Source organism: Numida meleagris, chromosome 3, assembly GCF_002078875.1.
Source record: "Numida meleagris isolate 19003 breed g44 Domestic line chromosome 3, NumMel1.0, whole genome shotgun sequence".
NCBI lineage: Eukaryota > Metazoa > Chordata > Aves > Galliformes > Numididae > Numida > Numida meleagris.
In genome coordinates, this window is record NC_034411.1 from 87,674,314 (window position 1) to 87,690,123 (window position 15,810).

General features: G+C 39.3%; 1 protein-coding gene across 8 annotated transcripts in view; it reads left to right on the forward strand.

The window, feature by feature from the left end:
* COL21A1 (collagen type XXI alpha 1 chain) overlaps positions 1–15,810 on the forward strand; it is a 104,252-nt gene that overhangs the window by 14,376 nt on the left and 74,066 nt on the right. For 4 of the 8 annotated variants that reach the window (XM_021392069.1, XM_021392065.1, XM_021392067.1 and 1 more), the window contains 3 exons: positions 784–829; positions 12,814–12,930; positions 14,877–15,428. In XM_021392069.1, coding sequence (XP_021247744.1) covers positions 12,846–12,930; positions 14,877–15,428 — 637 coding nt within the window. In that variant the 5' untranslated portion in view covers positions 784–829; positions 12,814–12,845. The remainder of the gene's footprint in view (positions 1–783; positions 830–12,813; positions 12,931–14,876; positions 15,429–15,810) is intronic. The other 4 variants (XM_021392073.1, XM_021392066.1, XM_021392070.1 and 1 more) reach the window with 1 other exon arrangement.

Genomic DNA, 15,810 nt, shown 5'->3' on the forward strand with positions numbered 1-15,810 from the left:
GCCTCTCTCTCTGCCTCTCTCTCTGCCTCTCTCTCTGCCTCTCTCTCTGCCTCTCTCTCTGCCTCTCTCTCTGCCTCTCTCTCTGCCTCTCTCTCGTGCCAAAAGAAGTCAAATATGGGGGGTGGTGTGTTTCTAGAGCTCTGTTCTCTCCTCCAGGGCAGCAGGATGGCAGGGCTGCAGGGCTGTCTGGGCCTGTTTTACTCACCCTGTTCATCTCCTCCTCCTGTTTGCTCTTCATCATACTGTCCTCTTACCTTCACAGGCCTTGTCCTAAAGCCTTGTCCTAAATAGCTCAGGAAGGCAAACGGCCTGGAGAAGAGCAGTATGGTTGATGAATGGGGGGGCTCTGCACCTAAAGAGCAAGTGCCCTAGAAGTTACACTCATGAGTGAGAAGGAGGGGTCCTGGAAAGTGATTCAGAGATAGAGAAACATGGAGGTTGGAAGGGACCTCATGAGATTCTGTAGTCTAGCCCTGCTCAAAGCAGACCCACTTAGTGTAGTTGGTTTGGGCCTTGTACAGACCAAGTTTGAATAACGCCAAGAATGGAGATTTCTGCACCTATTCTAGTCCCTTACACATCCAGTTGGCATTTTGTATTTTCCAGCATGTACCCATTTCCACTTGACTTTCCGGTATGGCTGTGGGGAGAGCCTCCTTCCGTCTTCTCTATGCCTTCCTTTGCAGACTGCACTAAGATGTCCTCTCAGCGTTACCTGCATTTAGACTGGGGATTGAGCAGAGAAGAAGAGACCTCACTTTTATTCCTATCTCCCATTTACAGGTTGCCTAGTGATATGGTTGATGCACTGTCTGTGGAGACTTTGAAGGTAAGGCTGAATAAAGCCCTGGGCAACCTGATCTAGCTGTAGTGTCCCTTTTCATTGCAGGGGAGTTGGACTAGATGGCCTTCAGAGGTCCCTTCCAACTCTGAGGATTCTTTGATTTTAGCTTCCCACAACTTGAGAACAGTATTTCCAGGACTGCATGCAGCTTCCCCATCCTGCTTCCCATGCCAATGGGAGTCCAATGGAGACCTCCCAGACAACTCAGCTTCCTACCAGTTCCCTCTTCATGACTTGAAGCCATGCTGCATTCCACCCTCTGCTTCCATCCTACTCTGCCTCAATTTCTTCAGCAAAGGGCATTCTTCAATAATTAGAAACAGGTTAAGTAGCAGACAGTTAAGGGATACTCACGAACAGCAATGCTTTTGAGATCATCCTGAATAATCATTTGTCAGAGATTTATTCTTTGCGGGTTACTTCAGATATTATTATATTATATATTATTTTTTTCTGTCACTATTCAGTAGATAATTACCTCAATATGCTCTGTTGCTACAGTGCTGGGGCAAAATAAACCAGTATGTTTGGATGCATGAAGTACAAGTCTTTTGAATAGAAACAGGGAATGTTTCGGGGATTTTACAATAGCAAGTATGTTAGAGTATTGTGCCCTGTTCTGTGTCAATGCCTCAAAAATATGATGGCAAAAACAAAGTTCAGAGGAAAGTCACAAAAATGAGAAAGGATTTGAAAAACAAGTATTGCAGTGTGAAACTTACGAAGATGAAGTATATGAAGGGCAGGACTGGATGGTGGCTTAGAATGTGTGTATGTGTAGATAGAATGAAGCAGCGGACACCTTTTAGTTTTGATAAGAAAGTCATTAACAGAACTGGTGGCTGGTGATTCAGGCAAATTCAGCTTTGAAATAAAGTGCAATTTCTTTAAAGCATCAGAAATATTAGTTTTTTGCAGGTGAAAGCAGTTAAGCAGATAAATCTTGCATGGTTTTAATCTTTGCCTTGGATCATAGCATATCTGGACCTTCAAGAGTTTATTAAACTAAATTTTGGATATACTTGGAAAAAATAAACATTTATGTAGTAAAGATAGTTTTCTCTTTGAGCATGAGTGTGCTAAATTTGTTTTCTTCCCTCAGAAAACTTTTAAATGTTAAGAGTCTGATTTAGCTCTGCCGAAGACAACTGGAGGTATTTAAAGTTTTTTGATAGTTCAAGACCTTCGTTCCTGTAGAATTGCTACTATTTCCATTCCTTCAGCAATCACAGCTGACTTTTCAATAAGAAAAAGACTATAGGGAGAAAAAAGAAAAAAACAACACCCCCAACCATTATATTTTAAAAAACAACTGGAAAGTCTTGAATTCTCTCCTGCCTGTTTAGCTGATATGATTCTTCTTGGTTTGATGTCAGGGAGTTTATATATAATTGGCAAAATTTTAAGATATAATCAAATGTTTTCAAGGTTAGTCTACTTTGTGATACCTTTTATGTAGTCGGAAGCATGCCATACTACGTTCAGTGGAATGAAAAGACCTCAAAAGACAAAGATATTAATAATGGCTTTCACTGTTGTAGTGGAAATGCTAAGTCATGGCCTGAACCAGTGACTGAGCACCTGGTGGGAAGGTGGGGCCAACCCAGGGGAGCTCAGGTGCATGCAATGCAGCTGTGACAGGAAGGGATGGAGCCAGGATCCACCCCTTCCCAGACCTCATTTGAGTGTTGGCAGTGGAGGTTAGGATATCTTTCTGGAGATCCCTGCCTACCTGAGGCCTTCTGGAGGCAAGCAGCTTCTTTCCTTTGTTTCTGTGCTCATGGCTGTTGCATTTGAGCAAGCCCTCATCTGCCACAGCCTAGGATCTTGCTACTTCGCTGTCATTGCTGCACTGTCCATCACGTTACAACTGTGTAGCATAAAACAATAAAATCAGGTTCTGAAACTTTAGGAGAAACTTTAACCAATTTTTCCCAAGGCTACAGACTACTATTAATTTAAAAAAAAAAAAAAAACAGTCTGTTTTACCTCTAACTGAATGCTTCTAGAAGTGAGAAAAAAGAGGGAAGACAGTTAAAGAATTGGAAAGGGCTAAGAGTTCAAATAAAATTTTGAGACCTTCAGCTGAGGTGGGGTTCTTTGTTGTCATTTTTACCCTTTCAGCTTTTGACAGTGTGTCACTGGCAACTGCATTAGCTATCATTTTTGGAAAAAGAAAATGAATAATTGTAATAGGCTGGATTTGTTGTGCTTGTTGGAATCCAGTCCTCTTTGAGGGACAAACAAAGGGAGTGAACATGAGAATGTGAAATGAAGTGGAGGCAGAAAATGTAACTCCTGCTTCTGATGCTCTGTATTGAAAGAGGCAGACAGAGCTCATAGACAGTCTCTTCTTCATATAGTAAACTTATTTTAAATCACTTGTGTATTTCCTACCACTTCTTACTTGATTTCACTAAAAATGTTGCAGTCAGGATATTGCAAATCATGTGTCTTAACTAAGCCAGCCCTACTTTCCCTTTTAAAAAAGTTGAGAACAAAAATAAATGTATGTGGAAGAGGAGGAAGTGAGGAAGCATGTATCTTACATGTCAAGGACCTAGCTGAATTTGGTAGCGATGATAATTTTTCTGAATCCTCTGCCAGTGCTCTTATATGCAGACTTCAAGAATGTGGCAATAATGGATATGTTTCTGTGCATACCTTGTCAACTAGGTGTAATCCAAGTGGAGTCTTTACATTGCTTTAGAAGTTTACTTGGTTTGGTTTGGTTTTTATGTTACCATTATGCCTCTTTCTATCAACGTCTAAACAATCTATAATTACCAGTTACTGCAATCTGTGCCCCAATGGCTGTTTTCTTTCCTTTATCAACACTTAACTATTGGCCCAATTAAGCTCTGCATTCCTGAGTGCAGACAGAATGGTCTCCTAGACTATTGCTCCAGGATTAAGTTGTCATTTGGATTAAATTGTCCTCTGTTTTTTTTAAATACATACATATACATATGCACACTTAAAATTAGACCTTTTGGGTATCTGGTAGGAATAAGTTTGACTGTTTCTTACACTGAATCTTATTATCAGAGCATAGTTGAGTTTCAGCTGTACAATTTGAGTGTCAGATTTTATACCATTGATTGGCTGTTTTGTTTTCCTTGGGTCTGTTGAAGGAAGGAAAATTCTGTGGAATCCCAAGTTGCTTGATAAAGAGAGAAATAACAGCATGGGCTTTCACAGTTGGGATGAAATCATGGTTTCCAGGGAGACCTCAGATTCATTGCTTGCTGCCAGTGGTGGTTGCTTACATACGTTGCCCATCCTATACTGTTTTGCAGTTGATCATGTATCAGTTCAGCAGCTCAGAAGCTTTGCCAGGACTTTTTAAAATTTAACCCATAATAACTAATTGCTGTAACCTGGCATGGCATCATCTTGGAGTGGGAGTAAGTCCAGCAAAGTGCAAAAGGCCAAAAAAAAAATAATTCTGTGATTTCAGATGTTGGAGCATGAATACAAACTTTCTCTGTTGTAGATTGGAGGAGTCTGTGGATTTGCTGTGCTTTATTGAATCACTTGAAAAATAAACAGCCCAATTCACTTAAGAGGATTTTTTTTTTTTGCTTTCAGAAATGTTTTTCTTTTTTGCTTGGATAAAGTATGTATCAATCACATTTGTCTTATGTATAAAATCTAATGAAATAGGTTGGATAACCTGTTATCTTGTGGTGTACAGGGTTTTTTTAAAATCCCAACTTGAAAAGTACAAATTTCTTCTGTTCTGAAGAGCCTGCTATTATAAAATTGTTCAAAATCTGCCCAGATATGATTCATTTCTTTAATCCTCTCTGCTTCTTTATTTAATCTTCATAATACTTCATGACTTTATGCTGAAGGATATATCAAAACTATAAACAGGGAGTACAAACTTACCGTGTTGTGTTAACTTGTATGAATTTATTTTGTACACTGAATACTGCGAATAGTGGAAATTGCAATTGTTCTGCAGAATCTTTTCATTTAAACTACTTGCTCATTGTTTGTTCTTTTTTTCTTACCTATCCCTGAAATATCTTTTGGAATGAAGATTTAAAAGATTTATCAGTAGTCTGAGTAATGCTCTTTGGACGTCTAGTCAACCATTTTTAATGAGAGACTGAAGTTGTAGCTGTGCCATGGGGAAATGAAATATCAAACATAAACATGAAATAGTTGTTAGTGCCTTTATTGAGCTTTGGATGAGAAATCAAAAACAACATTTGAGCAGCAGGGCTTTGAGCAACCTGGTCTAGTGGGAGGTACCCCTCTGCTATAGTCAGGGACGAGAACTAGATGATGCTAAAGGTCCCTTTCAACCCAAACCATTCCGTGACTCTGTGAAGGATCATGCTCATGCATGTGAGCATGCAGGTGAGATGTGAGGTTAGTGTGGTGTGGCGTGGGTGAGACATTTTTTATTTCAGGAGATATCATTTCCTGGGGAAATAACTGAAATGAATTTTACGGTGTGGAGCTTGCGCATTTATCTGTGAGCCTTTTGCAGCCTCAGGAGCGCTACTTTACCTGCAGAAACCCTGTGGCTTTCTGTGGTGAGTGCATGTCCAATTCACTTATCTTTCTGAAACTGCTGCGGTTTCTCCAAACTCCTCAGTATTTTTTTTCACTTTCTGCAGGTGCTTGGACATTCACCTTTAGCTACCTGCATCACTTTGCAGTCGTCACTGCACAACTCCTACTGCTTCTGCCCTGGACTTGTACTCAGCTCCAGCAGGCTTTTGCCTGCATCTTTCCCTACTTCTTTCATGTGCTTCTCCAGCTCTATCTCTGTTCTTTAGTCTGTTTATCAGGTAGGCTTTTCTATGGAGTGGGGGAAAAAGCATTCCTTTCCTACCTTTGTCACTGTTTTAAAAAGAAAGATAGCAAAGGATGTTAAAACTAGGTAGAGGGCCCAGATAAAATCTGCATTTGCCTGTGTTTTAAAAGGGAGTCCATGCAATGCTTTATGTTTGTTTTCAGGATTAGAAAATGAAAGGTCTCTGTGTACTCTAACTGCGTATTCCTATATAGCATCTGTAATATAAGTAAGTATAGATGTTGCTTAGCCATAAGAGAGCTGTTATACAACTACTTCTCATTCTTGTTGCACTGGTGCTAACTATAATAACAAATAAAGAAAACACACAATGTATGTAACTTAAACACGTCATTCTAATTTTTTGATCCCTCTTAGTAAAAACTCCTCTGAACTATTCTGTAAGCATGTATTTAATGCTGTAGAACAGTCCTAGTATGAAAGTAATTATACTGGTGATTGTACCAAAATAGTTCATTCCTACATAAAAATTGAAAGAAATGGTATGTGAATACTAATGCACTCCTTACTGTAGGAGATTTTATCTGTTTATGTACAGCATTGCATTTATGTACACATTTATGTACAAACTGAGCCTAAATTGATGATGTGTTTACAGCCTCACCCTTCCAAAGCAATGCTGTTATTTTTTTAAATGACTGAAGATATAATAACCTCATCAGTTGTGCCCACTGAGGAAAAATAAATGAAGAGGAATAATATGGACAAAGCGGAAAATATGATTGCAGAATGGGAGAGAAAGTCAAGTGGAAATAAATAGAGATTCAGATATATTACTTGTTTAAGGTAACAGTCTTGGAGTAACCTCATAAACTTTTTGAATGTTTAGGGCTGGTAATGTTAGGAATAAGAATAAAAAGTTAATATTAATTGTCGCAATGTTTTACTTATAAGACCCATTAATTTTGAAAACAGATTGAATATAAAAAGAAGGTGATGCAATATTGCATTTCTTTTTCACATTTAGTGCGTATAAATCAGAATATTTCAGTGTTGCTTTTATCTTGCTGTATGTTTTCTATATTACTGCATAAGTTTTGGAAATAGAAAAATCTCCAGCATGTCCTTTTAATCATTGCTATTGCGACGTTTTAATATTTCTTTCTTTGTATGCCAAACCAAATGATCCCTAGTTGAATTAAGAGATGTTTATACAGTGATGTAATATGAGAGAAGTGTTAATTTATACTTGGAAGACAAGATAATATCCATAACCTTTAGTCTGATTATTTTCTTGGAATGCTGGAAAAGGTTAAAATCATACCCTTACCAGCTTCTTTCATAGGCAGATACTAGCAATGGGAAGAAGCGAAGAAAGAAACAACCTCTGTAACACTTCACTGCCTTTCCTGACCAAGAACTCTATACATCAGGGAAGCCAGGATTTTCAGAGAAATGAAATCTTGCTCCATTCCCCTGTTTGAATAGTGATAAAACTGCACTGAGGAGCAAGTAGTTTTGATTCTGGAAGATTCCAAATTGCTCTAAATGGAAAGTTTCTTCAGCGAGTATTCCTAGGAAGAGTAAAATGATACACGTATCTGGGCACTAGAAAGCTGTATGTGGAAAGAGTGCGTCAGCAGGCTGCCCTTGAGACACAAGAGGTGCTGCTTTTAGGCTTTTTAAATGGGGAGTGGAAATGCTGCCTAATCTGCTTAGACAGCTACTTAATTTGAACGTGAAATTCTTCTGCTGTGCGTGCGTACAGAAATGTGGTTTAATCCAGCAAGCCACTAAACACCACACAGGTTTTGCTCACACCCCTCCCTCCCAGTGGGATGGGGAAGAGAATTGGAGGAAAAAAAAAAAAGACAGAACTCATAGGCTGAGATAAAAACTGTTTACTAAGACAGAAAAAGAATAGAGAAATAACTTTAAGAATAATTATATTCACGTATATGTGTGTATATATATATATATGCAAAACGTGATGCACAAGCAGTTATTCACCACATGCTGACTGATGCCCAGCCAGTCTCTGAGCAGCCTCAGCCAACTCCCTTTTTTTAAAAATAATTTTATAGTTTTTCTTTTTTCACATGATGTCATATGATACGGAAAATCCCTTTGGCCAGTGTAGGTCAGCTGTCCTGGTTCTGACCCCTCCCAGCTTCTTGTGCCCCCCAGCCCCATTGCTGGCTGGACAGTATGAGACACTGGAAAACTGAAATGGCCCTGGCTCTGTACAGCACTGGTCAGCAACAACTAAAACATCGGTGTGTTATCAACATTTTTATTCTAGAACTAAAACACAGCATCATACCAGATGCTCTGAAGAAAATCAACTCTGTCCCAGATGAAATCAGGACAAGAAGAAGCACTTGTCTGAACGTCCCTCTATGCACTTTCATGTAGCAAAGCTGTTTTGGGAGTTGCATGCCTTTGCCATCTCCAGCACATGGACAAGCACTGAATTCATTCAAAATCAGGTAGCGGCTATTGGCTTCATTAACGGCTGTACCGGATCTCTGCTGTGTAGGAAACCTGAGTTACATTTCCTTCCCAGCTGGAGGTGCACAGTGGCCCTGCTAGTGCAAATGCTGCTGCACAGCCCAGAACATGCACCAAGAGAGATGTTGCCCTGACTGTCCAATTGGCTCAAGCTCCCTAAAATGACAAAGCATGTGGCTATGTTGATATGTCACTAAGTTCCAGCTTAAATGAATTTTCTAGCTATATATGACACACTCAAAAAAGGAGAATTTGTATACTGAGATGGTAATTTATCTGTCTCTGTAGTTTACCGTGCACTCATGGGACAGGGGATGGTGGAGCCAAGCTTTGTTGCTGTGGTTTTGCCTTTTACTTCAAGATGAGCAGAAGCTTGCCTGGCTTTCAATGCAGATTACAGTCACAAGGATACTGAAAAATATCTGGTGCACCCTTATTTTGGGAGCATGAAACAGAGACCTTTACATAAGGCATTTGGGATTGTCCTGTGCAAGACAGTCCATTTTACTCTAGAGGACTATTTTCACTCAGAACATCTCTTTTGCTATCAGAGTGTTGGCAAGTAACCAGCACAAAACCAACACACAAAAAAACCCCACATAAGATAAAACACATATGGGGAAGACTAGAAGAATGATCATACTGAGTCATAAAGATCTACCAAACTGAGTATCCTGTCTCACTTAATGTCTGATAGACCCTTGTGGCCTGATAGGCCTTTGCAGCTTTAAATTAAGCAGTTTAGTAGATCTGGGAGGTAGCCAAAGGCTTGCTTTTACCACCTGGTGCATCACTAGAATTGCAGAGCCTCTGGGTGTTCTGCGCTGTTCCATTTACAGTGGAAAAATGAAACAGCCATGAGGGAAGCCTTGACAAATATGGTAATGGGTGTGATAATTCGCTTGCATTGCTCTCCGAGTCCCCAAACCTTTACTTCAGCTGGATGCGCTGTGTATTAATTTAGTAACCTTGTATGAATTTCTCTTCCATGCGTTCCTGCATGCTAAAACTGGTTTAGTATAATTAAGAGGTAGGAAAAAAAAACATAAATATGATTTCCTGGTCACAATTGGTAAAATCTACTCACAAACAGATAATTTGTTAAAAAAAAGAAAAAAAGAAAGAAAAAAGAGAGGCTAAAAGTTAAATTTTAAGTATTTTATGTTTTGTGTTTTTTTTTTTTTTTAAGTAATTTCACATTGCTTGCTGTAATACCTGGAGGTGTATGCCTGGCTGTTTGACTCCCAGCAGATGCAGAGAAAATAAGGAGCAAACAAGACTCCCATGTTCTGCTGCCTGTTTAGGCTGGGACAGATTTACCACCACTCAGTGCTTCCCCACGCAGCCTGAGCCGGCTTCTGAGCTCCAGCAGCAGAAAGTTGGCACAAAGACCCTGACTTCTCAACTCTCAAAGGCAGAGCAGAAAGCAGCGAGCACTTCCATGGACCACTGTAGAGACAACTTTCTATGTTTCTTTTACAAAAAGAAACATAGAAAGGTCACGATCAGCTGTGATTAATTTTGTCTTTTAGCAATGTCAGTGGAGAGGTCCTAGACTGGTATTAATGATGGCCTCTTCGTGGTAGTAGAAATGAGGCACTTTGCCAAGTGTTTTCAAGTGTGCTTCTGTTGCCTGGGCTGTAATTACTGTGTTGACAAGACACAGAAGTTTGGTCTCTAGAACTTTTGGTTTGGCATCTCTTTTGACTTTTAAAAATGCAGTGCTATATTATTATTTTCTTTAAAATTTATTGAATGCTGGATAATTCCTGGAATCTTCATCGGGTGGTTGCTTAAGTCTTAGGTTTATCCTTTTAATTTTGGTTTCTATTGGTAAGTCTGTTTTGGACTGCTGAATACTTAATTTGGCTTCATACTTTAGGTTCAGTATCTCATATTTTTCAGGTTTTGTTGTAAATGAAATACAGGAGGACTGTCACAAAGAGATGGAAAAAAATTTCCACTGAGGGAATACAATTTAATTTTGCAAATCAGACAAGCTTGTTTTGGCAATTATTCTACTGATTCTTTTTAAGAAATATCTCCAATGCAAGCATGGTTTTCACCAAGAGACCTCTTGCTCTGATTTAATAGTTCAATGACTTCAATGTCTTTCAAGGTTAAAGACTTACACTGATGGCTGCTGTGGAAATTTCTTTACTGTGAGAAGTAAGATATAATTATGCATGCCCTACAGTTCCCTCATGTGCCTCCTACACTGATGCCTGATATCTTGTGAAGGCAAAATTATTCCTTTTTGCAGTGGAGTAAGTGGTTTGGATATGCTAGTTTGAGAGGCCATAGCCCCATGGTGAGCAAAAGTTCCTGCTGTTTGGATAGATGGGGTGGAGGCCAGGAAAGATTGTTAGCGTTTTTCTTTCTTGCCCTACTTTTTTTTTTTTTCTCTGCTGGGACTTTTATTTTGCAGTTTTAGGAGAACTTGATGAGAGCTAACCAGTGGGGACATATGAGGGCTATGCCATTACTTTTTGTCTGTCATTTAAAATATGTCATGAATGAAATGAATAAAAATGAAAATCATAGAATGGCTTGGATTAGAAGGATCCTTAATGATCATCTAGTTCCATTCCCTCTGCCATAAGCAGGATTGCCACCCCCTACATCAGGCTGCCCAGAACCCCATCACACTTGGCCTTGAATGCCTCCAGGGATGGGGTATCCATAGCTTCTCTGGTCAGCCTGTGCTGAAAGGCCACAATGAAGGCCCCCGGCTCAGGTGTATACATTTCTAGCATCTTGACCTTCTTCATGGAAGGCATTTCAATTCTAGGAAATGGTCTGAAAAAAGCAGAATGAATGTAAGTGATAAAACTAATATGTAATAGGAAAATACAAATATGACTGACATAGCAGGGCCTGAAAAAGAAGAGGGATATTTAGTCTTCCGGCCAGATGTGAAATACTTAATGAAGCTGAGGAGCGGTGCAAGGAATTGTCCCTGAACTGATACTGAAAATTTGCCATGAATTTAGCTCTTTTTTTTTTCTTTCCCCGTGGCTTAGAGATTTGCCCATAAATATGGGAAAATTTAAAAACAGTAAGTTGGTTGACGAGTTACTGAGCAGTGCAAAGACAGTGGTGTTCTGAACGCAAACCTAATAACTTAGTGGAGAAAAAATCTCTCTTAAAATACACAAAGATATATTTAAGTTATTCTAAAATTTTGTCTTCTGTTGTCTTTGTGGTACTTGATGGATCCAATCTGTGATTTATATGAAAGAAATAACACCTCATGTAGCTTAATAGCAATCAGGGAATCCTAGAATGACTGAGTGTCAACGGTTTACGGGCGTTAGGCCCGATTCCGTGACAAAGGGGACGGGGGACCCAAGGGCCCATGTCCCGGGGAAAGGGGAAAAGGGTAGGGAGATGGCCCTGAGAGCAAAGAACAGCGGCAACAATCTGAAGAGAAACAAACTAATTTACTAAATAAGATATCGGAATGCAAAACAACACACTATAGTACAATATAATTACAATTTCAGCTGATAAATCCAATACAGAGAGAGAGAATGTCCCAAAATCAAGGTAGGCCTTACTCTACTACCGACGATAAGACGGCTGGAGAGCGAGGTGCTGCCAAGACGAGAGACAGCGGAAAAAAGGACGAGGTCTCGTGATCTGCAAGTTTTTATACTGTGAGCTTTTATCTTTTCCCTCCGGCTGGAAAATGGTAACAGAGGAGCAAAGTGCTGTGGGGAATGTAGTAGTCCTTCTCTTCTGAGAGCCAGGTACATTCACTACATGATGTTATGATGTGGAGTACCAATAACCGAAAATCATAAAACCATGACACTGAGGTTGGCAGGGACCGCAGGGTCCATCTGGCCCAACCCCTGCTCCAGCAGGGCCATCCAGAGCACATGACCCAGGACTACCTCCATCTCCAAGAATAAGACTCTGCAGCCTCTGGGCAACCTGAGAAATGTATATTTTCACATTATGATTTTCTTTTCCGCAGTAAATTAGAAATGTGTCTTAATTTAAATAAATGTATTAAATAATGTTTATGACAGCAACACGAGACCAAAATTGCATGTTTGCAATATGAGGCATAATTCAGAGATCATGATAACAAAGGAGATATCATGAACAGAATAAAAAAATCTAAAATTTAAGATGCATATAATTCATGTAACTTTGGGTGTTATTGGACGCAGTCACTGGGGGTTGGTAGTTGCTGGTCTCCTGACTCTTGGTGGTGAGCCCAGCTCCAGGGTGGATGAGACGAAGGTGTGCCTGACTCCCTGAAACAGGCAGATGCTTGGATTGAGACTGCAGTAAATTCTGCTCACCAGTACCAGATGCATAAACACTTGCCATGCTTTGGAATAGTAGCTGTCAAGACTTTGGATAATGGCATCACAGGAGGGATAGCAGGCTAGCAGTCGTAGCAGTTATTGATAATAGAACCTACTCGTGTATGTATGTAGCCCAAATTTGGGCCTTGGTGAAAACTGAGCTTTGACGGAACTCGATTCTGGGCTTGCATGCCTAACTGACGCTTTTTGGGTCTGAGGTCCATTGCAGACCAGCTTTATGTCTGAGCCTGCAAATTCTATTGAAAATTGTTCCTCACGCACAGGTTTTAAAACACAGAAGTTTGGATTTGTTTTGTACTATAATGACACTGTATCTTCTCTTTATTTTCTTCCCTTCCTAGTGTAACCTTAAGACTTTGAAAATATAATAAACATGGCACAGCTCATAAGACTTCAGGCACTGTTAATTCTGCTACTTCGTGACTACATCTTAGCTGAAGATGGGGAAACAAGAGCAAGTAAGACTTAATTTTTATATTTCAGATAAGGGCTATTTCTAAGCATGCCATATATTATCTCTTTTCAGTTTCACAGGGGCACTTCTTTCTGTGATGATTTTTTTCCAGTGTAATTGTCCTGGTGAAAATTCTATGATGCAATATCTTATTCCTCCTATAGGAAGGGATTGTCTTTATAAGTTTCTTGGATATCTCCAAGGTAGCAGATCGTATGGTAAAGGCCAAGTCTTAATTTAGAGTTGTGTCCTGAGTATTTATGTTGGCATTTCTTCACAAGTCACAGGTTGAAATAACATAATTTTGAAATCTTAATTTTATATGAGAAAACAAAAAGAAAAATAAAAGTTCTGATAGAGGAAGCCGAGGTACCTCTAGCTCTGAGGTTCACCTTTCATCTTCAGAATGATCATCCCAAAGGTGGCCATACAAAAATTAATATTCTAAGTCTGTTTTATTTGGGAAAATAAACAAAGGTAGCTTTTTGAAAGACAAAATGTTGAAATAAAAGGAGTGTGTTGAACTTTCCTCTGGCCACAAGGATGCTTCTGGGATAAGTGTTTTCCTTCTAGTTTTTCTCTCAATCAAGCAATTTCAGTTATTTTACAAGAAACTTCATCAAATTCCTTTTGGTCTGTAAAAAAAAAAAAACATATAGAACTATAAGTGGACCCGGAGGGCTGGGTCCAGTGCTATCCAAAGTCCAACCTAAATTATTCTGTGTATTTTTGTCCCTTGACCTGGCTATTTATCTTGTCCTCTGAAGAATCACACTGTGCTTGCCTCTTGCTCCTTCTCCCAGCATCTTTTCTCTTTGCCACTACCTGCACTGGAAAAGCATCTCTCCAGCAGACTGTGGCCACTTGCTTGCAAGGAAAATAAAATCTGGCAAGGAGTTTCCATAGGCAGAAGTCAGAACAAGGCAGAGCTCCCCTATGTAATGTGAAGCTGGCGCCTTTTGCAAAACAGAAGGCATGGTAATACACAGCATCCTGTGTGGCTCTGGATGCCATGGGATCAAATTAATCTCTCCTGATTTTAGCAGTCTGCCTGGCACCTTGTGTATTGGTTATCTCAGCTCCTTTCACAATGAATGGAAGGTGTCTCTCCCCTCCAGAGAGTTATTCTTTCCATCTGAGGATGTGCATATACAATAGATAGGACTGACCAATTGAAGCACTTGTGTCAGTCCGTGGCCTGCAGGTGGCAACTTGGTCTCAGAGCTCAATTTATGGGTGGCTACAGCTAGGAGTGCTGAATCCATTCCTATATCGTCATGCGGTTATGATGACATTTCTAAGAAGAGTGCATCGTATTTGCTAAATGATTAGATGAACTTACTATGGAGGTTGAGCTGATTAACTGAAATTTTTTCTTCTAATGAAATCAGAATATGCTATTAGCAGCATTCAGTCGGGACTTGGGGCTTTATGACAACAAGCTTTATAAGTGCCAAGTAGTAGTTTCAGAAGTCCATTAAAATGTATTTGTAGAATGAGCAGATGTTACTGCTGAATTCTGGAGTATTCAGACTATTCCTCTTCAGTGTGTTTTGGTTTGGTAACAAAAATGAATTTTTCTGCTTCTCATCTCTGCAGACAAGGAGATATGGGAAAAAAAAAAAATTCCTCTCTGCTGATTCCATTAAATGCAATTGGCAGCTGAGGAACTGAATCCCAGAATATTTCATAGTCTTTTCTGGTGATAATGTACAAAACAGAAAATGGTATAGTTTTCAGATACCAGATTGGATCTCTGTGGCTTAGAGAAACAATCTTCTTTTCTCTCAAAGAAACTCAAACTCAGCTGATTTTTTTTTTTTAGTGATATGTATTTATTTTGATACAGATTCAAATACAAACAGTAACTGATATGAAAAAATAATTTCCTGTGGAAGAGGAAAGTGAGTGAGTACACTAAAATGTTTGTTTGATTTTTGTTCCTTTTAGGTTGCAGAACTGCTCCGGCTGATTTAGTCTTTATCTTAGATGGCTCTTACAGTGTTGGCCCAGAAAACTTTGAAATAATCAAAAGATGGCTTGTCAATATTACAAGAAATTTTGACATAGGGCCAAAATTTATTCAAGTTGGAGTGGTCCAGTACAGTGATTACCCTGTACTTGAAATCCCTCTAGGAACTCATGAATCCACTGAAAATCTTATCAGGGAAATGGAATCCATACACTACTTGGGAGGAAATACAAGAACAGGAAGAGCTATTCAGTTCGCCTATGACCATCTTTTTGCAAAATCTTCAAGATTTTTAACAAAAATAGCAGTTGTTCTCACTGATGGAAAATCCCAAGATGAAGTCAAAGATGTAGCAGCAGAAGCAAGGAAAAATAAAATCACTTTGTTTGCAATTGGTGTTGGCTCAGAAATTGAGGAGGATGAACTTAAAGCTATTGCCAACAAGCCTTCATCAACTTATGTATTTTATGTTGAAGATTATATTGCAATATCAAGAATTAAAGAAGTTATAAAGCAGAAGCTCTGTGAAGGTAAGTGATCATAAAATGTTTTAGAAGGTGTGAAGAATGGAGTTCTGTACCCATATCAGTTTATTTCACAGGCAGAATTCATGATGAATGTAGTCTAAGGCTCTTGATAACTTTTCCTCTGATCTTTCTTTTTGGTCATGCTTGCAGAAATCCCTCCTGAAATGTTACTTCTCTGCTAGACAAATAAGGAAAGATGCAGTATGTTAACATAGTGAGTTTAATTTCAGCATGTAGAATTTTGCCCTAAGTTCCAATTTTTTTGCATTGATAAAGTTTAGAAACGTATTAGTTGAGCAGTTCTCAGAGTGCTGAGGATACAGGGCTTACTTCATCCCTTTTCCTAGGTGCGGCTGATAATTATCTACATTTCAGCTTTTCTTCT